We start from the raw sequence: 27,229 nt of genomic DNA on the forward strand, positions 1-27,229 counted from the left end.
TAATTACTTCAATTAATTTAAACATACATTTCCATAATAATTATTATTATCATTATTATTATCATTATTATTATCAATACTTACCATTTATTTGGCAATTCAACATAAAATACAAGCGGTCATAGAATACGAACAGGTAGTCATATATAGGCCCTAAGTATATAAACACACACATGTATCTAAGTATTACGTCACATACATTTTTTTTTGAATAACAATAATTGCAAGCATAGCTCTATATATTAATTTTTAACACCTTTTTCATTTTTGGTTATACTCGTTCTTGTATATCATTGTAGTTATAAATGAATATGATCATTCTATATTACCTACCGATGGATGTAGTTGTTCGCTATTTCAGTGTGTTTATGTCTGTTTTACCGATCATTTTCTTCTTTTGAGTTAAAAAAAAAAACCTGAACAAAGGTGGAAAGTATAAAGTGAATTCAAACGCCAAGTCAAGGCTCCAGCCAAAAACTAGTGCGATACGATACTGTTGCATACGAGTATCTCGGACCGATACTATCTACACGGAACTACAATCGAAAAGGTGCTCAAGTTATTGGCACGCAACCCACACGTGCATACACAGGTTATGTGTGTTCTTATGTGTGTTCTCCGTAAACCCGCGCCGCCGCCCGCAGACTAGACTGCTCCTGGGATCAGTGGGAACGGAAAAACGCATACAGTATACTGTACATCTACACACACAACACACGAATACAGTACATAGACTGCACAACGACGTTCGTTACCTGTTGCAAACGAGCTACTGGCTTGGTAATCAAGCCCAAATGTCCGTAATTTTTCGTCTCGAGTGGTCCCTTTAAGTCGCCAAAATTCCGTCGTTTAAGAGTTCCCGTTTTCTTTTGACTGAACCATCAGTCCAGGTAAGAATTTTAATCGAGAATAAGGGTTTTTGATATAGAAGTATGGCATGCATTTTGAATTCATGAAACCGGCGTGGCCGGAATGTATTGAACGTAGCGCAGTACACCATGTCATGCGTTCATTTCTCAGTGTGTAGTACAGTGTGCGTGTAAAGATACATGACGATGTTGCGATCACCAAGCATCGCATTGCAGTATCTCGATTTCCAAATTTCATCAGACTTTGTAGATGTGGACAATAGATATCACTATGACTATTGGCGTCAGTATGATCTCCACTCAATGATAATGTCAAGTATCTTCACAGTTGACAATATTATGCTGGAAATTAACTATACACAGCCCAGTCGCTGTACATAATCATACTACGTATGTCGCGACGTACCTACAGCGACTGTGCTGTGTGTATAGTTAGCTGGAAATGAACAGAATTTAGTGTCGTCTGAAACTCTGCTGTAGTGCTGGCATGCATAGTTAATAGGCTGGATCTGGAACTTGGAAGTGATGTCTCGATCACTTCACGATGGTCCCCCGGGCCGGGCCCCCTTGACTTGGGATCGAGCGGTTGTGTTGTACCGTCGACCGTCTCCACCATGACCAAAATATTTCTATTAGTATATTGTCACAACACACGCAAATCACATTCACATACTGCCACTGGAACTGGCACTGTCGTTCACAATAGGAAAGTCTGTTGGCCTTGGTCACCTCCAAAAATCCATCCAAAATCCCAAATTTTGCTGTAAAAAATGCAGAATCGCCGCAACTTTTCCAAAAGCGTGCGCAAATTAAATGGACATTCCAGACGAGTTTCATAATTGCACATTATGTAGACCATAAATCGACAACTCCATAGATTTGTGGAATTTATTGTGGTTCTTGAGCAGAGAAACAATACTTTGAAAAACCTTAAACAAATTACACTGAACAAGGATGATGACATACAATGGGAGGTTCACATATTTCAGAAATGTAGCAGTGTAATTCCATTGTATTTTATAATACCGCTTGCTTGTGAGTTCACCTGTGTATAAAATTATGCATGCCTTCTTTTGTTCTGCTTCCTTGAGCCCCAACTCGTGCATTCTTATGGTGATTCTGCCATGTCATCATCCTTGTCCATTGCAATTTGTTCTAAATTTTGAAAATGTTCTTATTCTTCATCTCAATTACCACAAATTCTGAAACTCTGTCATCAGTATAACTGATTTATAGTTGTTCAAATGTAAAAATCTGTTAATCATCTGGAGGTCTCCTTTAAAGGGACATTCCAGACGATTTTCATAATTTCACATCATGTAGTACATATTCAGAAATCGACAACTCCATGTATAGATTTGTGGAATTTATTGTGGTTCTTGAGCAGAGAAACAATACTTTGAAAAACCTTAAACAAATTACACTGAACAAGAATGATGACATAGGAGGTTCACATATTTCAGAAATGTAGCAGTGTAATTCCATTACAATACCGCTTGCTTGCGAGTTCACCTGTGTATAATCTATGCATGCCTTCTTCTTTTGTTCTGCTTCCTTGAGCCCCAACTCATGCATTCTTTTGGTGACTCTGCCATGTCATCATCCTTGTTCATTGCAGTTTGTTCTAAATTTTGAAAATATTCTTATTCTTCATCCCAGTCATCACAAATTCTGAAACTGTCCTCAGTACAATGTATAACTAATTTATAGTTGTGCAAATATATAAAAATCTGAAAATCATCTGGCGGTCACCTTTAAGAACATTTTCCCCTGAAGGTCATCATTTGTAATGTTGTTTTTTCCCCTTTTATACATCAATCATTTTGAATAAAAAAAAAAACAAAACTTATCATTTTTTACCTTTTTAATTCTATAGTACCTAAACTAAGAAATGAAGTTGAAATTCATATGCACAGTGTACAATGTACAGTCACTGGCAGTCCTGTGAGGCTATTGCATATCAACCTCTGTCTTACAAAAGAAGAAAGACAGTTTTTTTAGCTCACCTGAGCCAAAGGCTCAAGTGAGCTATTGCGATCGCCCTTTGTCCGGCGTCCGTCGTGCGTCGTGCGTCGTGCGTCGTCCGTCGTCCGTCGTCCGTCGTCCGTCGTCCGTCGTGCGTCGTGCGTAAACTTTTTACATTTTCATCTTCTTCTTGAAAACCCCAAGACCGATTTTCATCAAACTTGGCAGGTAGCATCCCTAGGGGGTTAGGAACTCAATTTGTTAAAATGGGCACCATGCCCCACCCAGGGGGCCCCCAGGGGGCCCAAACCCCCCAAAATTAAGGAATCTGTAAAAATCTTCTTCTCTAGAACCAGAAGTGATAGAGCTAAGTTAATACTATGGGTTAGTACATTGATGACTGTAGTTTCAAGTTTGTTCATGGCAGAATCAGGGGTGCCCCCCTTGGGACCCAGGGGAGGGGGGTGGGGAGGGGTCCTAATGGGGCCTAAATTGTACATTTTTATCTTCTTCTTGAGAACCCCATGACCCATTTTCACCAAACTTGGCAGGTAGCATCCCTAAGGGGTTAGGATCTCAATTTGTTAAAATGGGCACCATGCCCCACCCAGGGGGCCCCCATGGGGCCCAAACCCCCCAAAATTAAGGAATCTGTAAAAATCTTCTTCTCTAGAACCAGAAGTGATAGAGCTAAGTCAATACTATGGGTTAGTACATTGATGACTGTAGTTTCAAGTTTGTTCATGGCAGAATCAGGGGTGCCCCCCTTGGGACGCAGGGGAGGGGGGTGGGGAGGGGTTCTAATGGGGCCTAAATTGTACATTTTCATCTTCCTCTTAAGAACCCCATGACCCATTTTCACCAAACTTGGCAGGTAGCATCTGTAGGGGGTTAGGAACTCAATTTGTTAAAATGGGCACCATGCCCCACCCAGGGGGCCCCCATGGGGCCCAAACCTCCCAAAATTATGGAATCTGTAAAAATCTTCTTCTCTAGAACCAGAAGTGATAGAGCTAAGTTAATACTATGAGTGAGTACATTAATGACTGTAGTTTCGAGTTTGTTCATGGCAGAATCAGGGGTGCCCCCCCCCCCCCCTGGGACCCAGGGGAGGGGGGTGAGGAGGGGTCCTAATGGGGCCTAAATTGTACATTTTTATCTTCTTCTTGAGAACCCCATGACCCATTTTCACCAAACTTGGCAGGTAGCATCCCTAAGGGGTTAGGATCTCAATTTGTTAAAATGGGCACCATGCCCCACCCAGGGGGCCCCAGGGGGGCCCACACCCCCAAAATGAAGGAATCTTTAAAAATCTTCTCTAGAATCAGAAGTTATAGAGCTAAGATAATACTACGAGTGAGTACATTAATGACTGTAGTTTCAAGTTTGTTCATAGGAGATCCAGGGGTGCCCCTCTTGGGGGCAGGGGTAGGGGGGGGGGGGTGGTTGGGAAGGTCCAAGTGGGGGCCTGAATTGTACATTTTCATCTTCTCTTCCTGAACACCTCGTGATGGATTTTCATCAAACTTGGCAGGTAGCATCCCGAGGGGGTCAGGATCTCAATTTATCAAAATGAGCACCATGCCCCACCCAGAGGGCCCCAGGGGGCTCCAATCCCCCCAAATTAAGGAATCTGTTAAAATTTGGGCCCTTATTGTACATTTTCATCTTCTACTTGAGAATGCCTGGTCAAATTTTGGTAGAGCTGTGAATAATTTAGATTAGTGATTGCGTGAAAGGTGAACTTGCGATACTCAGGTGAGCGCTAGACCCGCGGGTCTCTTGTTAATTTTTTTGTGCTTAATTGTTTAATTTAATTCATCCAAGCCATTTGAACATGACATGAAATTGCACTGTAAACTTTTTTATGGCAGTAATCTTTATTCAGTCTGGGAATTTCTGTTCATCCTTTGCATACAAATGTGTACATTGTACATCCTGGCTCATCTGTTAAGTTGGTAACTTTTCTCTACTTTTAATTCTTTCAGTTTAATGATGTTTAACCGATGCCCCAAGCTATGTAAAGTATTGGAAGATAACATTTAGAATATGAAGAGTACCTGCAAGTTCGATCTGTGCACCCATAATCATTTCTGTTCATATTCACCGGGTGTGATGCGGTGTACATAATTTTGTGTTATATAGAGAATACTGCAGTATAAGTCAAATTAATTGATGCTGACTGTACATGTAAGTTGCCAGTAAAGTACCTGCACTTCTGTGGCAAATTTGCAAGATAGATGTCATCCAACCTGCCCACCCAATCTGCTGGTAGGAAAAGCATCTAAAGTCAACAAGCCTGTTTATTAAGTCTGCAGTATGCTGTCAATAAAAGTGTTGAATGATTAAATTTGCAACTTATTCGTATCTCTCTTTTCAGGGAGGACACTGCAACAAGTACTGGACCACTGAGCCTGGGGGAGCCCTTTACCGCGACCAGCTAGACGTCAACTTCGAGCCCGAGTGGGAGCCCAGCTGATATTTGCTGGGTTTGGTCTGGTTCCAGTTTGCAGTGTAAGGTCATTTTGTTCCTATTTGCTGGTAGTTGGTCAACCTCATGGGATATCTCAGTATTATGTTTCAATTGGGCAACAAGAAAGCAGGCTGAATTAACTGCTGAAAGGAAAGAAATGAAAAGGAAAGAAGAAAGCTTAACTTCTAGTCATGTTTGCATTGTCCATTTACAGCAAAGTGTCTGTCTTTAAGTGCATTCCATTCATAAACTTGATATTTAAATTGTTACTCATACACAACTGGATTGCTGTTATCTATATTCAATTTCATGCCCAGGAGGTTTAGAAATTCAAGAAAGTCGTTATATATCTTATGTTACATGGTGAAGTTGATCTGGAAGTAGATTTTTTCCTTTTCTTTTTTTTTTGTATGTCTCTGTCTCTTTTTGTGCTTTGATGAGAGCCAAAGGCATTGCTTCTCAGTTTAAACTCCAAACATTATTCTTCATGTGCTTGTTGATGGCATGTGGTACAGTTTGCCTTAACAGGATAGTGAACAGAAAAGTCCTTGTGATGATCATATTTGTGTAAAAGTGACATAACGAGTAGTTTTATATTCTTCATCCCCTTATCGAAGTACCATTTGAAGGTAGTAATGTCAGACTTTTTTTTTTTCGATATATTTGTGTGTGTCTAAAAGAGGAAATCCACCGCAAGAATAGATTAACTTCAAAAGAAAGAGAAAAACACTCCCCACAGAATGATACCCTGGCAAAACTTGGATAAGATACAATGTATAAAGAATATGACATTTTGAAATTTCACTTTTTTTTTTTTTGTGTAGAACATTTGTTGACCAGTTTTGTATCATTCTGTAAGGAATGTTTTTCTCTTTCTTTTGAAGTTTATTTATTTTTTTGGGATGGATTTCCTCTTTAAAGAAAAGAAGAAATGTCTGCTGATTTTTTTTTTGCCTTTGTACATGTACTTGTAAATATTCAGTACTTCAGCAGTTTTTCAAAGCTGTATCATCTTTTCTTGTATCTTGTTTCTGCAGCCTTCTTCGTATCTCTTAGCACTGATTTATCCTCACATTTGGACAAGAAGCCAGCTGCCTCTTTTTGCTCAACAAACTTTTTCAAAGAAACTGCTCAAGGAATAATCATGGAAGAATTCATTACCGAAAACTTCAAGGTAGAGCTGTTTGATAGCAAGCAGACAACTATGAGTGACATTATCAATGGGAAGATCGAGGATCCCACTCTTCGCGAGGTGAGCCATACCCCCTTCCCTTCCCTAAACCATCATCCGCTGTTTCAACAACCCAACTACTCTAAAAGTGGATATTTTCGCGCCACTAAATTTTCCCGCTTGGCCAAGTAAGAAGAGTTTCGCATGTTTTTAATGCCACTGAATCAAGACACCAAGTACAGAAACATATGGCAAGCAAAAATATTCACGTGCTTTCATTTTCGTGCTAGTTTCTGGTTGCGCAAAATGCGCAAAAATTTCAACACCACGAACATTTCCACTTTTACAGTACGGTACTGTATACGCCACGCACTTCTAATTTTTGTGAATCGGTACATCCCTACAATTTTCGAGTGGTTAGATTTGCAATAGTTGAGTAGAGCAATGGACAAAGAAATTAGTAGCATTCTCTGATTTTTAGGAAGAATGTGAGTTTGGGCACCAAGATAAAGGCTGACCAAATTGTGTTAATAGTATCATGCACCTTGTTCATGTAGTGTGTACTGCGTACCAGCACGTACAGTATGCACATCACATTCATGTCTGGATCACAGTCAGTTTTAAAAACATATACATGTATTTGCGTGTTGTGAAATTTGCTAATAGTACCCATTGCAAAATTTGCTAAAATAAAAACCGTGCAAAATTTGCTAAAATAAAAACCCTGCAAAATATATGGTGTGTACAGTATCATATGGATGCCATCTGCTGACACCATTTTATTCTTATCGCACTTTCATGAAATGATTGATTGTAGCAATCATATTATTTTCAGCCTGTGAATTTACACTTGTATAGCTATAAAAAGTGCAACTGGTATGTGTCTTTTTAGCCGTGTAAATAGAGAGGCACACTAACTCTGTAGGGATCATATGGTTATGTGATGAAGGAAAATCAATATCTTTTAGAATTTGATTATATCTACCAACACTTTGCTGTCAAAATATTCCCGAAGGTGTCAATACAAAGTGCAAAGCAAAATTGGTGACAAATAACTTGGAATAATGATAAGCTGATGTGAGGTTTTTTTCACTGACATTCTAACCTCTGTTATGGCCTGTTTTATTTGCTTCCACTAAACCTGTTATTTGTGTTGGTTCCCTGTCATGGCAATTAATAGATACAGCTGTGCACATAACTTGCTGTTTGATAGAACTGTTAATGGAATAAATCATTAACTTTTCATATATACTTCCAACAAGTTTTGCTGTATATCAATGATCTTGATATGAAGGTTTACTGTACAAGATGATATTTTCGCGGCATGAAATATTTGCGAATTGGAGCTGACAGCCTTTTTTGCGGCATGAATTTTTCGCAAGTTTCCTCCAGCATTCAATACTTAGAGTATAGACAAGAACTTGTGAGTGCATTTTAATTTTGTGAATCTTGGCTCGCAAAATTTGCGAAATTAAAATGCATGCGAACATTCCTTGTTTTACGTTATTTGCCCTCCCCCTCCCGCTTTTCATGTAGGACCCTGATGATGCTTTCTACATCTGTGATCTTGGGGATGTCTTCGAGAAGCACAGGAAGTGGTTGCTGAACCTGCCCCGCGTGGAGCCCCACTACGGTAGGCCTCGATACCTTTAGCAGAGCAGTGCCAAGCCCCTACAGAACTGCAGGGGCTTTGCCTGAAAACTTAAATATCATTCCTTTGTGTGCTGAAAGGAAAACATAAAATCTCCCCTGATCCAGAAATCATTCTTGCCCAGTAAGATGTATGTATGTAAGATGTATGTATTGCTCTGCGTAGTCTCTCAGTTTTGATTGGTGAAAGCTATCAACCTCATTTAAATGTAGAACCTGTCTTGATAAACGTACTGGAAAAATATACATGATGATACGCAAACTGCATGTTTGAATCCAAAGTGGAGATTTGGTTTGTATAATTAGATTCTATAATCAGCATTGTCTTTCATTCTCTTTTTTTTTTCTTCTCTGTCATTTGTCTGTGGGGTCCTTCCCCTAACAACATGAAGATAGACAAATAACATTCCTTTCAGACTCCTGCTCAAAGCATGACGACCACTGAAGCATTTCCAGATGAATTGTTTTCTGCCATTTTAACGTGAAACTTTGCACAGTTAAACAGAATGGCAGTAGAGATTTAATTTGAAAGAAACTCAGAACAAAACAAACCAAGCTATGCATTGTACATGTCCCTCATGATATTGGAAGTTGTGTGCAAACCATTTTCACGTTCTTGACTCCTAGCTGTGAAGTGTAACCCCGATCCACGCGTGCTGAAGCTGATGACAGCAATGAACATGGGCTTTGACTGCGCAAGCAAAGTAAGATGATTGTATGATTGTCCCATATGGTGCCAAGAGAATGTAATAGGCCACTTCATCACAGTTACACTCTGAGCATGTGTGGATAAAGTTCACTGCAGACCTTCTATTGAACTTGACTTGTAACTGAGATATTTGCAAAAATGGATAGGTCTTCATTTAAACTGTTAAAGAAATGTTCATGTGTGAAAGCGTTGTAGGTGCACTTTTGGAGCGTACAAATGAATGTGTATTTTTTTTTCAACCAAATTCGAAGAAGCCATTGCAGAGCTTACATGTGAATCTCTGTTTGGCTGCAGTGTGTACTATTTTATTGAACAGATTAATCCATGTTTTTAAAAAGGGTGTGATTCAGAGGTCAGTAAAGCCCATTGCTCATGATGAACTGATGACGGGTGTATTAACTCTTGTGTGCCATTTTTGCCCACCTGACTCGGTCAACGGCGTGCCAAGTTTGCATAGTTTGCTCAAATGTTCAAACGCCGAAACCCGCTCAAACCAATCGATAAATCGCCAAATGTCTTAGTGCAATGAAAAATTATATCATGATTATGTTCCTCTCACATTTAGCTTGCAATGTATGATGATAGAATATTACGCGGTGTTCCATATTGGGTTTCATGTAACTACAAAGTTTCTGTCATTGTTTTGTGTGTAAACGTCATTTCTCTACAATAATAAAGCAACTGTTTTTTGTTTTTTTTCAGAAATTTTTTTTTTTTTTCGTAGAATTTACATTATAGCAAAACTTGGGATTTTCTTTACAACTTTGCTCATTGCATGTTTGGCATGACAAAAATCTATAATAAGTGGCATGTACGTTTTTGAAAAACAGTGTTTCCCCAAAACATGCTTGTGAAACTAATGTGATGCAGTCTCTGAATAATGTGGCAGACGGGGAGTTTACACTGTGGCATGAGGGAAGCGTCTGTATCTCCACGGAAATATTGTACAGTCTGCAAAATTTGTCGTAAAAAATGAGAACAGGTATGGGCTGTCCATAACATAAAGGGGAACGGCAACAATGAGATTTCAGCTCGATGGAGCACAGGGCAAAGTGAGGGCACTGTTTTTAAATGCAATAACCTTTCCTTTCCTTCATCAGAAATATGCTAAATTTACATATCTGTTGCGAGTAGTCCGATTTATCGCTTACCCGTATAAATTCTCATTTTATTGTAGAAGTCCTAAATGCCTAGTCCCTCAGCTAGTATAAAACAAAGGGCTCAGATATTATATCATATCATAGTTATAAGTCCATAGATGAAAGTGCTGTTAAAGGGATCGTATAGTTTTGGTTGGGACTTAACTTACGGGTTTTATCATTTTTTGGTGAGATAGTAAGAAACCTCATGAAATATGAAAGAGCATGTAATTCCAAGAGGGATTCAATGTTTATTTGATGAAAATTGGTTTTGAAATGGCCGAGATATCCAAAACAGAGCGATCCTAATAAAGTGTGGGACCCACATTTTATTACGATCGTTTTGTTTTACTTTGTTTTTGGATGTTTCAGCTATTCCAAACCCGATTTTTATCAAATAAACTTTGAATTCCTCTTAAAATGGTATGCTCTGTACTATTTCATAAGTGTTTTCTTGGTATCTCGCAAAAAAGTTAAAGCCCGGTTTTCATCTCCACCAATACTGTACCATCCCTTTAACCTGATTTGTGTTACATACTGCACAGATACACAAGCAATTGATAACATCTCCTGTTCAGTCATCAGAATGAACCACCTTGTTATATTATAATGAAAATCATGAATGCCATTGTGGTGTGCATGGTGTTTACAACTTAATCAGGGTACCATTAAAATTGAAGAGCTACTCGAATTATTACAGACGTCCGGTCTGGATGGCATCCGTAAAACAGCTGTGTCATGCTACATGTACCTGTGGGTATAGCCAACAGTACACAATGAAGATTAAGAGATAATGAGCATAGGTTGGTGTGAAGGGTGAATACTTGTATACGCCTCAGCCCCTGCTCTTGCATAAGCTTTACTTATATTCGATAAACCACTGTATAGGCGTTTTCACATCAGCCCGATAAAAATCCAAGCTCGAGATATTTTTCGCGATTGCGAATTAGCGCACTATTTCATTTCTTATTCACATCAGCCTGAAGAGAAGTAGCTTGAAATTTTTTCAAGCTAAGTCGACAGCTGAACGTGTGCAAACAGCATCAGTAATGTGTGCACTTTCAAAAATTTCTCATGCTTTGTGTGCAGTTTGCCTCAATCGATCGAGTCACACATGCTAGGCATGATGGGATGCATCGCGCTAATTTCTTGAGGCGCTTTCACATTATCATATAGCGCGCTAGTTCGCCAATTATCCCGCTATTTCAGAAATTTCCCGAGTTGGACTTGAGAAATTTTCTCGACTAGAGTGATAGAATTAGTTTGCTAATTTGTGTTCACATTATCAAATAGCGCGCTATTTCGTGATCAGGTTAATTTCCCAAGTCAGAAAATAGCGCGCTATTTCAAAACATCGGGCTGATGTGAAAACGCCTTGTGACTATTAAACGTCTGGCAGTTTCTACTCATTTTACGTATATTTCATTCACATTGTGCATCCATACGGTGTATCTTCATGATAGATCTGTATTGAAGACTGGTGTATGAAAGTCATACGAGTCGGACACTTGCAACTTTCTTTCATGTTCTCAGATGTTATAGACCGTCTGTATTACTGTAAAGCATATTTTGGCCGCATGAAATTTCCATGAAATGGATGGCGCCAACAGCCTTGACACGGCATGAAATTTTGGCTAAGTGCCTCTGGCATTTTATGCATAGTAGTGTAGACAATAAACTTTCATGTGCATTTGAATTTCGCGAATCTTGGCTCTCACGAAATTAGAATGCACGCAAATATTTCTTGTTTTACAGTAAGTATGCATCACAGAAAGATAACCCCTCATGACAAAGGATTTTCATTAAACTTTGTTGGCCAATACTGTGCTGTTCTGCTGGTACGGTGCTATTGAGATTTTATGTAGGCAGTGAAAGTCTATGACTGGCAGGTTTTGAAACATGTTTGGTATTGAGAATCTTCAAAAAAAAAAGAAGGAAAAAGAATAACTACCACAGTGTAGGTGTCTCGATCTATCAAATTGTCATCCCTCGAAATTTGTGACGAGCAGTTAATGTGATATTTCTTATTTGGCCTCAAATAGGCAGGAAGAATTATTAAAGGCCGATGTGAATATTTATGTGCCATCATGACTTTCACTTAAAAAAAAAAAGAAGCACAGCTAGACAATAACATCCTGATTGAAAGGCATGAAAATGTTGCAGGTATTAAAGATGTCATGTACGGGCGGGGTGGTGAAGTGAGCAACTTGTACAATTTTTGTATGATTGGCACATGCCAGTCATTATTCAATGACAACAAACTTAACACTCTACCAGCTTTATGAATGCTGGTGTCATGTGCATATTTTTTTTTTTTTTTTTTTTTGGGTGGTGATAGTTTGACAGAAATGAAGGATGCCATACTTTATGGATGACTATTTCTATGAACACTTCAGGTGGTGTAAACATGCTTTGACTGGATGTTATCGGCTAGCAGTCTGCAAATTGTTTACAAAAAATAAATAAATATGCTGGTTTCCACGAGGGGAAATTAATCTCCTCTTTGAGCATTAATATTGTTTATTTTTCTTCCTGTACGATATCCCATTAAGGGGTCTACACAGTACTTGTGATGAGATCAACAAACTGATCCATCTTATTTGTGTTGCCTCACTAAACTTTTACTCAAACAATAATCGCTGGTACATATTGTGGTCTTTTTTTTCTTTTGATGCAGCAGTGATAAATAGTTAAAAAGATTACATCCACTCAAAATAGTTACTCTTTTGAAATTACTGATAATAAAAGGGACACATACACTCCAGCTTTGTACAATGATAATAATGTAATGTGGAGTCCATCATCTTAATTCTTATCTACAATGCCACTGTTTGTCTGATTCTTTACTTCATTCAAGTGCCTGATGGCAGAGTATTGGCAGTGTCCCTGGTGCTCATGCAAATCAATAGGACATCCGTTACCTCTTCATTTCCACTTTGTGTGATGTTCAGTTGTGCAATATGAAACACGTCTTTAATTGCTGAAGGCAACAAATACTGCTGTGAATGACAAGATTTCATGTTCCTGTGCTTCACATAGATGAATTACCACATCTGTTCGCTGCTATTTTTTTGATCGACAGAATGAAATTCAGCTCATGCTTAACATGGGTGTGGATCCGTCCCGCATCATCTTTGCCAATCCCTGCAAGCAGCGGTCGCATCTCAAGTTCGCTGCCACCAACAGCGTATCCCTCATGACCTTTGACAATGAGGCTGAGCTCCACAAGATCAAGAAGATCTACCCAGAAGCAAAGTGAGTCACTACCACCACATACATGTACTTGCCAACTGTCCCTTATTAATTGGGACTGTCCCTATTTCCATCCCAGTAAAAGAGAGAAAATTTTTAATCATGTGTCCGTATTTTTTGTGGAAATGTGGGGGTGTTAATGTGCTGGAAATTTAGGAATGTCCCTATTTTGAAAGATATTCTCCTCATTTGTCCATATTTCTTAGGTTTCAGGGTTGGCAGGTATGCCACCAGCATTTCAGTTGTGATTGGAGGATGGTGTTTGACCTTTATAGAAAAGGGATATCCTTATTGCCATGCTGACTAATAGCCTCTGAGCCTGTGAAATTAAAAAGTAAGGATATTCTGTATGTAGTCAGTTTCTTTGTTTATAAAAGAAAGGGGACCTACATGTAAATTTTAACTGCATGTTTATTAAAAAGACAGTATTTTTTTTTTCATACTAAGTGTACTCCATATCTTAAAGTTTTTTTTTTCTTTATTTTTTTCTTTCATTTCAAGGCAGATAGGACAAATCATGTTACTTTTGTTCTGAGAAATGTCTGTGATTCCTGTTGGTGTATAGAAGGCATAGTAGGCCGTAGAACAGTCAAAACTATAAGAGTCAAAGCCTTAGTGATCATGATGTCAAACCAGGTAGTGGAATAACGGAACAGTTGCGAATAGTTTTAAACTATATGGACTAATCAGCGTGATCATGTCGGCATTTATGCTGTTTGTTCTGCGTGCAACATTTCCTGTGAGTCATGTGATGGCACAGCTGCATCCTGCCACTTCTTCACAAATTTCCTGTCAATTTGTTGGAAAATAACAGTAATTCCTTACTCTGAAAAAAAAAATAGGGAGGATAATTGGTGTAGCATGAGTTTTATTGTTTCCTTCACATGATTTGATAGCAACAGGACTAGTCTTCTCCTACCATGTGATAGAAATGTTGTCGTGCATATCTTTTACTTAAAAGCAGTGGTAGGCTAGTAGAGATATGAGTTGAGAAATCACCCCTGCCCTTTTCAAGAAGAATCTGTCAGTTTAACATCAAGCCGTTCACCAAATACTCAGTATTACTATGTAGCCCTTGTGCTCAGGGGTCAAAGAATCCCCATTTTATACTTGCATCATACTACTACTTTGCAAGACTAAGGCACATAGGACAGTTGATATGCAACGTGCAAAAACCAAAGGGGTGTCTAAAAGAAACTATGCCATTTTTGGCATCCTTCTCCCCCCTTCAATCCGTGATGAAAGCTTACTGTATTAAACAGTCAAGATTTTATGACATTACAAGTCCATATTTGGAGGCGCATTCAACAGTCTCCATGATTTTGTAGTAGACTGCATGATCATAGAAATATTTTAATGCAGGCCTGTTTGAATGTCTGGACAAGCACATTCTAAAGCTTCTCTGATTGTGAAATTATTTTTTCCTCTTGGAATGCGAGTGCATACTCTCCTGCTCAGCATCCGAACAGACTTGTTGTAGTTACAAGGTCTGTATATTTACTGTATTCTGTCTAGACTGATTTTTCGTCGCAAAAATAGTTTGGGTCATTCACTTCATGGAATTAAGCCTGCAGCATGCATTTACACTTGTCCATAGAGCTAGTATCAATGTGAATTCCACCTGGCTTCATTCACATCCCGCCCTATTGATAGGTGTACTTAAGGATGTTCTAATGTTACATTTTTGACCCCCTGTAGGCTTGTGCTCCGCATTCTGACCGACGACTCCACAGCCCAGTGCCAGCTGGGACTCAAGTTTGGCTGTCATCCCCGCCATGCCCCCGCCCTCCTCCGCATCGCTCAGGATCTCGAGCTCAACGTCGTCGGCGTCAGGTGAGTGGCATCTCTCTCTGAAGTATTTTCCGTCATCACGCCCATCTTCTTATAATGTCTGTCTTCATCGCCGTTCATTTGCCATGTCATATTCTATCATATTTTTGAGCGCTATTACCTTTAAGGTCAGGAAATTTGATGAAAAAAAAAATGCAGATTATTTAATATGAATGGTACTCTTTCTCTTTGAGAGAACATATTTGCATTTCACTTATTTATTTCTATACCTAATTGGTGCTCTCACACATGTCTTCATGGTTAGGAGAGGAGGAATCTCATTCATCACAGCAAATAGTTATTATAACTGGTATTACAACAGGTCATGTCAAGCATGCATAAGTTTCTTCACAAATGTGCGTGATGGAGAGACATCGTGTAATAGCTTTTGACAGTACTAAGAACATTTCTTGGAACAAGTTCCGTGGTAAAGATTGACGTTCATAAAAGATATTTACACAGTGCATCTGATAGCTATGATGACTAACTCACTTGCCGCTCTGAAATGCCTCGTTTGCATGTGTGGTCGACAAGTGTAAAAACCTGGTTTTTCTGAGCTATCGTTATGAATTAGATTGATGGCGTATGCTGCACAAAATGCCTTCTGTGAAAAAAAGGACTAATTTCCCGAGTTTGTTTGAGCTTTGACTGGGTTTTGTGTTCGTACCAAATCAAAAAGTTATAAAGATCTACTTAATTGCAAATCGTTTTAAACCAAAATTTCGTTTTAAACCAAAATTTCACCATTTTTATTGATGATACTGAAGTGTTGGATTTGGCATTTATTATCCTTGGTAGCTTCCACGTCGGTAGTGGATGCCGTGATGCCCTGACCTATCTGGAGTCCATCCGCAATGCTCGCGAGATCTTTGACTTCGCCGCCGACCTTGGCTACAACATGAGCCTCCTGGACATCGGAGGGGGATTCCCCGGGCAAGCCTCGGCACCCATCACATTCGAAGAGGTAAGACTGATGCGAAGACTAACTTATATTTTCAAATACAGTGGAATAAATTGTATCTATTTATAAGGAAATGTGTGCATTGCAAAAAAGTTTTCTGTAACAGGCCAAATCTATCAAGACTTGAACAAGCAAGATCAGTTTGTTAACCTGTTGTTTGTTGGAACTAGTAATTCATGTACAGTTGAACCTCTCGAATCCGGACAAGTCGGGACCAGGGCTCATCCGGATAAGGGATTTGGCCGGATACGGGAGACTCAATGCTTTATACATGTACGTGTACATATACATATGTGCATACACATGTACTGATGTAGCCCATTGTAGTACCACATGTAATGTGTATACTGCAACCTTTTCATTGTTACACTCAGTAAAAGACCCCAAAATAGAGGTTTGTGCTTGCAAGAATGAAATCATTTTCTTTTATAAATTCTTGGGATGATTTACCTAAATAATTATTAAGAAATGTATCAAGTAGATCTTGAAAATAAACAGTACGAGTCGACGAAACTACGCTTCAAAATTCGATCATCACGGCTCGGCAAAGTCGACTGTAGGTCGCCATTGTTACATTGAGTTGGGAATCCCCCTTTCCTCCCGAAATTATATTAAAAAAAAAAAAAAAAAAATCACGGCGAGATTGCGTCCGTATAATAGAGAGATCCGGATAAAGGGAGGCCGGATAAGAGAGGTTCAACTGTACTAGGTTAACTGTGTGAAATATCACTATTCAAGGAAGCAGTTAGTCAGTTTGTACCTAAAGGCATATTACCCATGTGGCAAGCAGTTGCTAGATTGCATCTAAAAATTAAAAGAAGTTCAAATATCTAAAATGCATGAAGATATAAACATTGGCGTTTGTTGATTCTTTGTTCAAAAGTTGCAATAGCTGTGATGAATGACTCACTTGCCGCTCTGAAATGCCTCAGTGGTTGTGTGTGGTCAAAAAGTGAAAACCTGGTTCTTCTGAGCTATTGTTATAAGTTGCTGTTGTTCTCATCGAAGACATTGCCTTGTACATTACATTAAACAGTGACAGAGGCATGTACTGAACTCCTGTGGGGGAGGGGGTATACAGAGAGAATCTTTTCCCCATTGTTACTCTGGATGTTGCTTTCTACAGGTTTTGAATGATGCTCATGACAGTAAATAATTGATATAGTTTATTTGTGGTGGTCAACTGGTGTTAGTGATTTAGATAATGTTGAATCTAGCATCAATTTGGGATAGATAATGTTGAATCTAGCATCAATTTGGCAGAGGGCGTCTACAACCTAGAAAATAGCCAATGATGGGAGAGCTCATGGCAATCATGTTTATCTTACGTGCATGTATGTAGATGGCATCAGTCATCAACAGGGCCCTCGACGAGAGCTTCCCCGTGGGATGCGGGGTCCGTATCATCGCCGAACCGGGCCGCTTCTATGTGGCCTCGGCCGTCACCGTGATGGTTAATGTCACCACCAAGCGGCTGGTGGCCAGGGACATCCCAACCTACAAGGTTGCTGAGAGCGATGGTAAGTTGAGATTTCTACCTTATAGTTTCGCTCACACTGTGGCTAGCGTATCAGAAATTTCCATTAGTGGGACCACTGTGGTGCTGTCGTCCAAGCTCAGGACTTTAAAGCAAATGAATACTGTATACGCCGAATATTTTGCAAGGTTTTTATTTTCCCAAATTTCGCAAGTCAGGTGCTGTTCGTGAAATTAAAGACACGCAAAGATATTGACTCTGATCCCGCTGTGAATGTGACGTACGCGTGTACACTTGTTCGCTCAGTACAGGACTCCACGATCACGAATTTAGCCACTCGCGAAATCGTCGGGAATTCTTGATTCGCGAAAATTTAGACCCGCAAAATATGTGGCTTATACAGTAAATTGCAGAAAGCTTTTGTATCAGGCCACTCCATTAAAACTTGAACATGCAGGATCATTTTGTTGTAAAACTAGAAACATTGACAGCATGAAACATTTTTTTTTTTTTTTTTCGTGGCATGATAACTTCCACGAATTGCTACTGGCATTCAATGCTTTATATGGACAAGCACTTTCACATGCATTTTACTCGCACGAATCTTGGCTCACAAAATTCTAGAAGCAGTCGGTTGATTTGTTCCTAAAGTATTTTACCCATCCGACAAGCAATTTGATAGAGTGCGTCTGAAAGTCAGGAAGAAGTTCGGGTATCTAAAATGCCAAAGGTATTACTGAGTAACTTTGACGTTTGTTGCTTGTTTGTATAGAAGATGCAGTAGCTATGATGAATGACTCACTTGCCGCTCTGAAATGCCTCGGTGGTTGTGTGTGGTCAAAAAGTGAAAACCTGGTTTCTCTGAGCTATTGTTACAAGTTGCTTCTTCCTTGCTGTCATCTAAGACTTTGCCTTGTACGTGCCATTAAACAGTGAGGGAAGTATAATACTGAACTCTCATCAGACGATAGGAGTGTTACGAGTTATGATTATATTCCACATACTAAGAATGTTGCAATAGGATTGGTCCAGAGCTGATCACGTGATGAAGCGTAGTTTTGCCCATCACATCACATGAGAAGAAAAGTTCGTTACACTCTATGTTGATAGTCCCTTTTGTTTCGCTGATCTCCACACAGTCCACACAGTCATAATGCAAGATGAGTATGCACGAAATAAAAGCGCATTGCACTGTGGACTATCATGTGACCTAGGTCACTTGATAGTACACAGTGCAACGCACCTTCACTTCGGTGCAGCGCAGTGCGCGCAGCAAATTCATTGTTTTGTCATCTACGCGCACACGTAGCCTAAGCCCTAAGGATACCTAAAGACTGCTAAAACGGTTTCAGATGTGGAATAAAATGGGAATTTCTAGGACCCTAGATATGGAATATAAAGCAAATAATCAACTTTTAGTTTCAGGCAATGAGACAAACTATCACTTCCTCGGCGATCTGAATGTATACGCCATCTTTCCTCAGCTGCGCTTCGGAAAGATAGCTACATCCAGACTGCCTCGGAAGCGATAGTTTGTCCCATCACCTTCACCAACGTTGATTATTTGCTCACTATCAGTGAGAGAGAACAGTGAGGTTTTAGACTTGTACCCATTTGTATTGCAACAGGGATGTCACCCCATTTGCTGTCCCTGTGTACCCATTCTCTGTGTGTTTGTACCAGACGATTGATAGAGCGTATTGATTCTATTATCTATAGACATCGTGGCAAACAGCGTCGCCCCAAGCAAGAGGGACGAGCCAGCCTTCATGTATTATGTCAACGATGGCGTCTACGGCTCCTTCAACTGCCTCCTCTTCGACCACGCCTCGGTGGAGCCGGTCCTTCTCAATGTGAGCTTCCTTTTCTCACACTCTACTTCCCATTCAAAAACTAGAAAAGCACTCACAGAGTGCAGACCTCTGCCAAGCAGCTCTTTTCCACCCATATACATGTACACCGAAACTGGCCCGATTTCTCATTAATGAAGAACTCTTTCTAGTGTCTCTACTCTAGCTTCTTGCTGTGCCGAGAGTGCGCGTTCATTGTGCATATGCACACCTGAAAGTCGCACAACTTGAATTCCTTGTTGTTGGCCCTACTTGGCAATGATAAAGAATCTTTAAAAAAAAAATCAGAAAAATCAGAAAAATTCTTGGATCCAGACAGTGATTTGTATCACTACCAAAATTTAATCATCTGTTCCCTGTGTCATTATCAATCTTTCTTGAAAGTTTCATCCAAATCTAATTTTCAGCTTTTCAAGTTATTTTGCAAACAGTTGCAAACAGACAAACGGATGAACAAACCAACACGGCAAAACATAACCTCCTTGAAGGAGTTGATAATACATTGGAACCTTGTTATAATATGCTGCTTGGAACCTCCAGGATTTCCTTGTTTTATTGGAAATCTCATTATATCAGGGATTAAAAAAAAAAAAAAATCAAAGAATATAAAAGGAATGGGACCTGTATCATTACCTCATTAAAACAGGTATACAATGTATCGTTGTGATTTGACTCCACTGTAATTACAAAAGAACAATAGGAACCTCCATGAGAAAGCAGGGGATTCAGCATATTCCCAAAACTGAGGTGTCTTTTTCAAAAGAGTAAATGTTTCATCATATGCACTTTGTCTTATCAAATGTATTGCCTTTGTTTAGCTGTTTTTAGGACAAAACGTATGAATTACTAAATGATACTGTAAAAGTGGTTTCTTTCGCGGTGGTTTTATTTTCGTGCTTTTCGCGCTTTGAGGTTGAACCGCGAATTTAACATCACATGAAAATGTTTTGAACTTGTCGCTTGTACAACGCTATCATTACCGAACGCAAATTTAAACACACGCGAAAAAGTCCGCACCGATGGAAACCGCGAAAGTTTCTGTACGTGAAAAAAACCACTTTTACAGTAGTGAGATGTGATAGCATGAGTTTGTGACCTCCAAATGCAAAGGACATACCGATAAATAGGATGTTGTATTTCTGTCCCGACCTCCAGGAGCGCCCAGCAGACACACAGACGTTTTCCACCAGCATCTGGGGTCCGTCCTGCGACGGAATGGATCGCATCATGGAGCACTGCATCATGCCTGAGCTCGACGTCGGGGAGTGGCTCGTCTTCCGAGGTACGCCACACTCTCTTTGTCTCCTCCTCTCACTCTATCTCCTCCTCCTCCTCCCTTTTCCCTCCTTCTTCCCTTCCTCTCCCCCCTCCTCCTCCTCCGTCCACCTCCCTTTGTAGTTAAAGGCCATGTTTAAGTTGACTTGAAATGGTAGTGAAAAAAATACAAATGGAATTTTATTTTTTCTTCAAACTTGGAAGTAAAATGAGTGTTATGAAATTTTATTGTTCCACATGTTTTTTACCCAGTTAGGATGATTTTTTTGCAAGCCACATATCGTTGCTGGGGTGACAAGACCTTGTATCTGCAATTTTGGTGAAAATTACTTTTCTGGGTTAATGGTCAGATAATCAGTTAAGTGATGTCCTGTCCAAATCCTAGATGTCTTACCCCAAAAATGTAGCCACCATAGCATGTCAAAGAAATGTCTATCCCATTGGATACAGTGCTTTGGCTGCCATGTTTTTTTGCTCTCGTGAACATTTGACATTTTGTAGATACGAGGTCTTGTCGCCCCAGCGACGATATGCAAATTAGCAGATGTGAGGATGTCATTTGTTTGCAACTGCTGTTGCTTTGTGCACAAATATCCTTATTTTTTGTCAATAGATTAGCAAATAAAACACTTTTGTTGTCTAAAGTCATCCTTTGCTGGGTTCTTGCAATGCTATGAATATTTAATGTCAAGAGTACAAGACTGTCTTTTTATTTCTTTTCATTTTCCCGAGTTAATTTAGTTAAAGATAGGGGTGTAGGTCAAGGGGAGACTTAATCACTGTTCTGTGCACATGTTGTTGGCAGTAGTATTGGTTTTTCTTCGAAAAATGTGAAATGTTACAAAACCAAAAAATCTATTACATCTTGTTCAATAGATCTTGACTACTCTTTCTGATTTGCTTTGTCTATCGAAGCCAATATGAACATAGGGTGGAAAGCCGTGTTAAGATATGATTGAGGAAGACCATGCCGAAGGATGAATGCTGCTGCAAGCAATGTCTTCTTCTATTTTTTTTTTCTGTAAACTGCTTGGTCAATTCAGCAATTTCCCATCCCCCCTTTTAACAGACATGGGCGCCTACACTCTGTGTGCCAGCTCCGAGTTCAACGGTTTCAAGAGACCGCGTGGTTACTACGTCATGTCCAACGTTTACCTGTAAGTCAAAGATTCATCCTCCTTGTGCCATGTCTGTATGGATGACATGCTGTTGTTGTTAGTTTTTTTTTTGGGGGGGGGGGGGGGGTGTGCAAATCCTGACTGAAGTCCCTAGCAGTATCCAATTTCATACCCTTTTGAGTGCAAGCAAGCTTCTCATGAATGGTTTTCGGTCGCTCTCTTTTATTTTATTTGGGATTCCTGTGTCAAACATTTATCTATGAGCCTACTGCTTGCCCTCTTTCATCCCAAACATTCTGCACGAATGCTGTCAGCTTGCACTGAAAAAGTTGTTTCTTCAACCTTGTCTAAACCGATGATGTAAGGGGACAAAGCGCTGCCTGTAGGCGTAATCTATCAGCTGTCAACAAGGTGACGACTGTTCGCTTGTGTTGTAGACACCATTCCGAGTACAGGGGGCATTTCCGTAGTGTTGAGAGAAATGAGGGAATGGGCAAACAAGGTGTGATTGCATCCATGAACATACTTGTGTCCCCTCCAGAGTAATTTGACTACATACTTGCCTTACTTACACACTATGGCGTACCATGGTTTAGTCTGGTGGGCATTCGTACCCAAGATGCTTAGCCAAGATGTCTTGTAACCAGAGACAATTTCTGTGACATCATTTATTGAATGCGTATGCACTCATTGGTTCTCCAAGAACTAAAGTCCCTTTATCACTCCCATTTATGGTTGATGTAGATTGCCAAGTTGTCACAGCACACACACACACACAAGAGATAGTCTACCGAAGCTGTTGCTTTTCACCTTTTGATAATTTTCGAGACAAGTTATTTTGAAAACATTGTTTGCTGCCATTCCAGGCCCATTCTTGAGTACCTGCTGGATGACTGCAAGTCTGTGCGTGGTGGCCATCTGACTGACGAAGGCTACGCTGCCTGTCTGGCTGGGGACGACACCCTCTTCAAGAGCCCCTACGGCATGAACGACAGCCCCATCATCGCAGCGAAGATTTGACAGGATCCGATAAAATGACACAAAAGGGAACAAACGAGTCCAGCAATTGTGGCCCAATGCCTTCTCAGTTTCATCCACCCTGTTGTCTATACACATGAAAATAGAACCATGATTATTCCTTTGTTCTCCAAGAATTGATATCCCGCCCACGGGGAAATTTGCTTCTTGTTACCTCGTCAGTTTTAGTAGACTGGACGTGAACTGTTCGACAGCTCGTAATGTAGAGAACAGTAGTTTCTTTGAAAAACGTGTTTGTTGTATATTACTCCTTTTGTCTGACTCTGTGACATATTGGCATTAATTTCTCTAATGATTGGTGATAATGCTGTGTATAAAATGCATTTGTAGGAACTTTGAAGGAGCTCTGGAGTTGATGTAGATTGAGGTGCCTTTGCTATATTGGTATCTCTCTTGTTAAAAAAAAAAATCCTTGAGCCAAGTGGTGGAAGTAAAAGGGCCCATATATTGTGGTTCTTATCTTAGTATACCAGTAATGCACATCACACAGGGTGTTAGTGAATATTATCCACCCGGCAGTAACTTTGGAACAGCCAGAAATACACTGGGCAGAGCAAAGTGTGTTTGGACTGTTCAAAAGTGATGGAGGGTGATTGATTTTACTGATGCCCGACAGAGAAATGTGTATTATCTGTTTTATAGAATGATGTCATTTAAATTTTGTGGCAGCCATTTCTGGAAGATTTCCAGGCCAACACCATCTCCAAGCTAACTGAGCCACACACACAAACAGTTGCAATGAATTTGCAATGAATTTGCAATACACAGGCAGTGCAGACGAGCAGTCATTAGTACAAGTCAGTAGTATACCAATGCCTGTTGAAGAATAAAGTTGGGTCTGTAGGCAAAAATGAAAAAACAGACAAAAGAACAGACGTCACATGAAAGCTCTTGGCCAATCATTTGATTACGATCCATATTACCATTTTATAAAGCAGTACGAAAAGAAAAATAAAGCACTTGGCTTAGACAATGTGTCCTACATCTTATGGAAAACATAAGAAAACAGCCTTGTTCTAAAAAAAAAATTGTGTCTTCAATTCAGAGTCGTCCCACAGAGTTGTATAAATGCATGGTATACACATTGATTATGAGGCAGCTGGCTTGTAGAGAAGCACTGTATTACTGTTTATTGCTTCTCGGTATTTAGCACATTTTCGAGGCGGTACGCATGAAAGTATTATTGAATAGTTTGTACTGAGTATTGTATTAACCATAGCTTTCACAATCATTATTTTTGTCGCGCTATATCATTTTGGAACCAGCACCTATCGGACTGTTATTGCATCAACCCCTGGCATAGTTGTATTAGAATTGATGAACTTGTGTCGTGTGTATATAGTACAGTATTAGTGTGTAACGCATATTGCTATTAATCTACAGTAAGTATGATATAATGAGATGACTCAGTAACTGGTACAGGGCTGCATCATTGGAGTGCAGTAAGGAGAAAAGCTCCCTAACAAAGAACAATTATTTATGTGGTTGAAGAATTTACTCAATAATCTGTAGAGAGTTTACCCAAGAAAGAAAGAATCCGTAAGGATTCATTTTTTATTCATTTCCCCCCATCTACTAATGAGGAATACTCGAGAGATACTTGTAACCTTAACTTGGTAGGGATGTCATCGGGGGGGGGGGGGGGGGGGGGGGGGTTAGGTTATTGATGTTCTGTGTGCCAAGTGTGAATGTCTGTGTATGTATGCTTGTGTGTGCAATGAGGCTAAACATATCATTTGAACCTGAACTACGTAATTTATAGAGTTTTGATTATAAGAGATGTTCTCCGTGGGAACAATCAAAACTGGATATTTTAGGTGTTTGCACTAGGGTTGAATTTTGGTTTGCATGCCTTAAAAAATAAAAGGTGCCAATGGTTTTATTTTCCATGGATTTCTCTTTTCTTCAAGAGCAGAGACTGAAGTTAAATTGTCCTTCACTAAGGCTTGGTGTATGTATATGAGGGTTTTCTGATGAGTTTATAAGTTTGAATATAATGTAGATGGGGAAAAAATGAACGCAAGGAAAACAAAATCTGTGAAGAGCCTTTAAAAGGTGTTTCATCGAATCTAGAATTTGTGAAAAAGAATGCGATCGGGAGATGAGATTTGAACCTTTGAAAGATATGCCAAATGCTGATTGAACATTTCATTACATGTGCAGTTTACATTCAAAAAGTCGATTTTGCTGCATCTGTAGATGGATGATAAGACTTTCTTTATTATGCTCATATGTATTTTACATTAGTATTATGTAGTGTCATATGCATGGATGTCGGTAAAAGAGCTTATCAGCTGAAAATACAGAATTTGTTTAATCAAAGGCAGGTTATTGTCAATATTATTGATTGGTCTTGTGGGACATTAAAGTTGAATTGTATGAGGTACGTGTATTTGCAAAAATTGATCATTATTGCGTAAAATAAAGGGGTTCATGTCACTAGCATTTGTACGATTGCTTTTGTATACATGTCAAGTATTGTCAGTGATGAAAGAAGCTGTAAAAATACTATGATAGTGAGATGGGATCATAGGTCCACAATGTGAGGTACAGGTGTGTGTGTGTGTGTGTGTGTGTGTGTGTGTGTGTGTGCATGTGTACGTGCGTGCGTGTGCATGTGTTTGTGTGTGTTTGTGTACATGTTGGTTATGCAGATTTTGTAGAGACACAGTACGTGAACAAAGTAAACAAATACATGTATATGGCTGACAGGCCAGTTAATGAATTTGTTTAATATAAAAATTATTCAAGTTTTACAATGTATGTACAAAAGTATCAACAGCAATCCCAGAGCCGTGTCACACAAATCACTGTACTACACTGTGCTGTGCACAGTGGTTGCAGTTACCATGGTAGCAGTTAGGTGCAAACCAATCAACTCCCAAGTATTAAATTAAATTAAATGAAATTAAATTCAAATCTAATTCACATCTCTTTACTTTGTTGCCATGGTAACAGTTATTTTATATATACATTGTTCATTCAAACCCCTTTTAACAATTGAAAGATTTGGGTATACTGATTAGCCTGGAAGCAATGGTACAGCTAGAGGTGTTACATTCTCAAACACCACAAATTTGAGTCACTTAGTAAATACAGTACAGTGCACTCTCGTTATAATGAACATGGCAAAAACGAAATTCTCGTTAAAACGAAGTAAAAATTCAGGTCTTAAAATTATCATCTCTATATCTTTATGCACTTTAAAATTCAGGTATAGCTACAATTTCAATATAACGAAAGAAAACCGACGGTGCCGAGGACTACGTTATAAGGGAAATGCACTGTAATGGTCGGTTGCCATGAGTTGTGATCTAAACTGGTTAGCCTGTGCAGAGGTGCAACATGATAGAAGTTATCGTGCATCTTTCTACGTGTCCAGAGACCAAGTAGTATCAGAATGCTGGAGGCTTCAACAACATCGGTCACTGAATTGGGAAATTTATTGAATTTGCAAGTTTTACCCTTTTTGTTTTTGTTTTGACGATCGATCTCGACTTGGGACCTTCTCTCTGAGAAAAGAGTCACATCTACTCTCCCACCATGGAAATCACACATGAAGTTACATAATTATATCATAGAGTATCAACAATTTGGAAGTACTTGCTGTACTATAATATAAGCTCTTATTTTCACGAGGGCTTGCGTTCGCGAATCACAGTTGGATCGCGAATTTAACAACATGCGAAAATGTCGCCATGCGCTACGGTAATGGTGCATTTACCATAGCGTGGGTGCCAATTTGCGAAAACAACATCTTGCGAAAGTGTCTGTGACCTCATTTGCGAAAATAAAAGCTCATGCAGTACCTCCTTATCAAAATACATGGTCTTGTGACTGCAATGTTCATACACTAATTGATCCAGATAGATTTTCGAATCTACCTTTGGTAGCCTCAGTAGTAGGACCTGTCATTAGCTCTGGAAGAGAGCCAGCATTCCGTTACCGTTAACCCCATCAGCTTGTGGGTCTGTAATATCAGGGCGGTGTTCCGGACCTATTTGGCTTTTAAACGCCGTAACTTATTTCAGCCATATATAGCGGCCACCGTACGGGGGATTTCTTTCCTAACTACTGAAATTCGAGTACGTGTAATTTAGGTCTAAATCTACCGTTGAAATACAGTTTATAATTCAATGAAATGTGTGTTTTTTTTTTTCTTCGCCTCCGAATTTTATCTTTGAACGAGCATGATGTCTTCAAAGCGTAAGGGAATGTTAGACACCCAGTTGTAACGCTTCAGAACCCAGACACGTGTTTGCATGGATTACGAACGAAACACCTCTGTGGTCTATTGTCCGACGAGGATGCACACGGAAATCGAACCTAGGGCCTTCTGACTGTAAATCCAGAGCCTTGACCACTGCACCACTGCACTTCGACACAAAATACATTAAATTCGTTAAAAATGGAGAGATAAGGTTATATAAAAGTACAGCCTTGAATATTATG

The 27,229-nt window shown here is 39.5% G+C and overlaps 1 protein-coding gene across 1 annotated transcript; it reads left to right on the forward strand.

The window, feature by feature from the left end:
• The first annotated feature begins 722 nt into the window (after positions 1 to 722).
• On the forward strand, positions 723 to 24,410 carry LOC139716094 (ornithine decarboxylase-like). The gene is made up of 13 exons (XM_071627654.1): positions 723 to 890; positions 5,215 to 5,348; positions 6,345 to 6,559; positions 8,015 to 8,111; positions 8,756 to 8,832; positions 13,059 to 13,231; positions 14,927 to 15,061; positions 15,857 to 16,022; positions 17,362 to 17,539; positions 19,216 to 19,349; positions 20,502 to 20,628; positions 21,691 to 21,778; positions 22,606 to 24,410. The coding sequence occupies exons 3-13, from the start codon at positions 6,452 to 6,454 to the stop codon at positions 22,757 to 22,759; spliced, it is 1,437 nt and encodes a 478-aa protein (XP_071483755.1). The 5' UTR covers positions 723 to 890; positions 5,215 to 5,348; positions 6,345 to 6,451; the 3' UTR covers positions 22,760 to 24,410.
• The last annotated feature ends 2,819 nt before the right edge of the window (positions 24,411 to 27,229 follow it).

The sequence above is a fragment of the Diadema antillarum genome, unplaced genomic scaffold (assembly GCF_040938485.1).
Source record: "Diadema antillarum isolate AM-2024a unplaced genomic scaffold, OU_Dant_1.0 scf00000006, whole genome shotgun sequence".
NCBI classification, from domain to species: domain Eukaryota; kingdom Metazoa; phylum Echinodermata; class Echinoidea; order Diadematoida; family Diadematidae; genus Diadema; species Diadema antillarum.

Excerpts from the sequence above, each read along its gene's own strand:
- LOC139716094 (XM_071627654.1), top strand. The coding sequence starts at position 6,452 with ATGGAAGAATTCATTACCGAAAACTTCAAGGTAGAGCTGTTTGATAGC. Across the intron at positions 15,062-15,856 it reads CTCAACGTCGTCGGCGTCAG|CTTCCACGTCGGTAGTGGAT; the intron begins GTGAGTGGCATC and ends TATCCTTGGTAG. Across the intron at positions 19,350-20,501 it reads TGGAGCCGGTCCTTCTCAAT|GAGCGCCCAGCAGACACACA; the intron begins GTGAGCTTCCTT and ends CCCGACCTCCAG.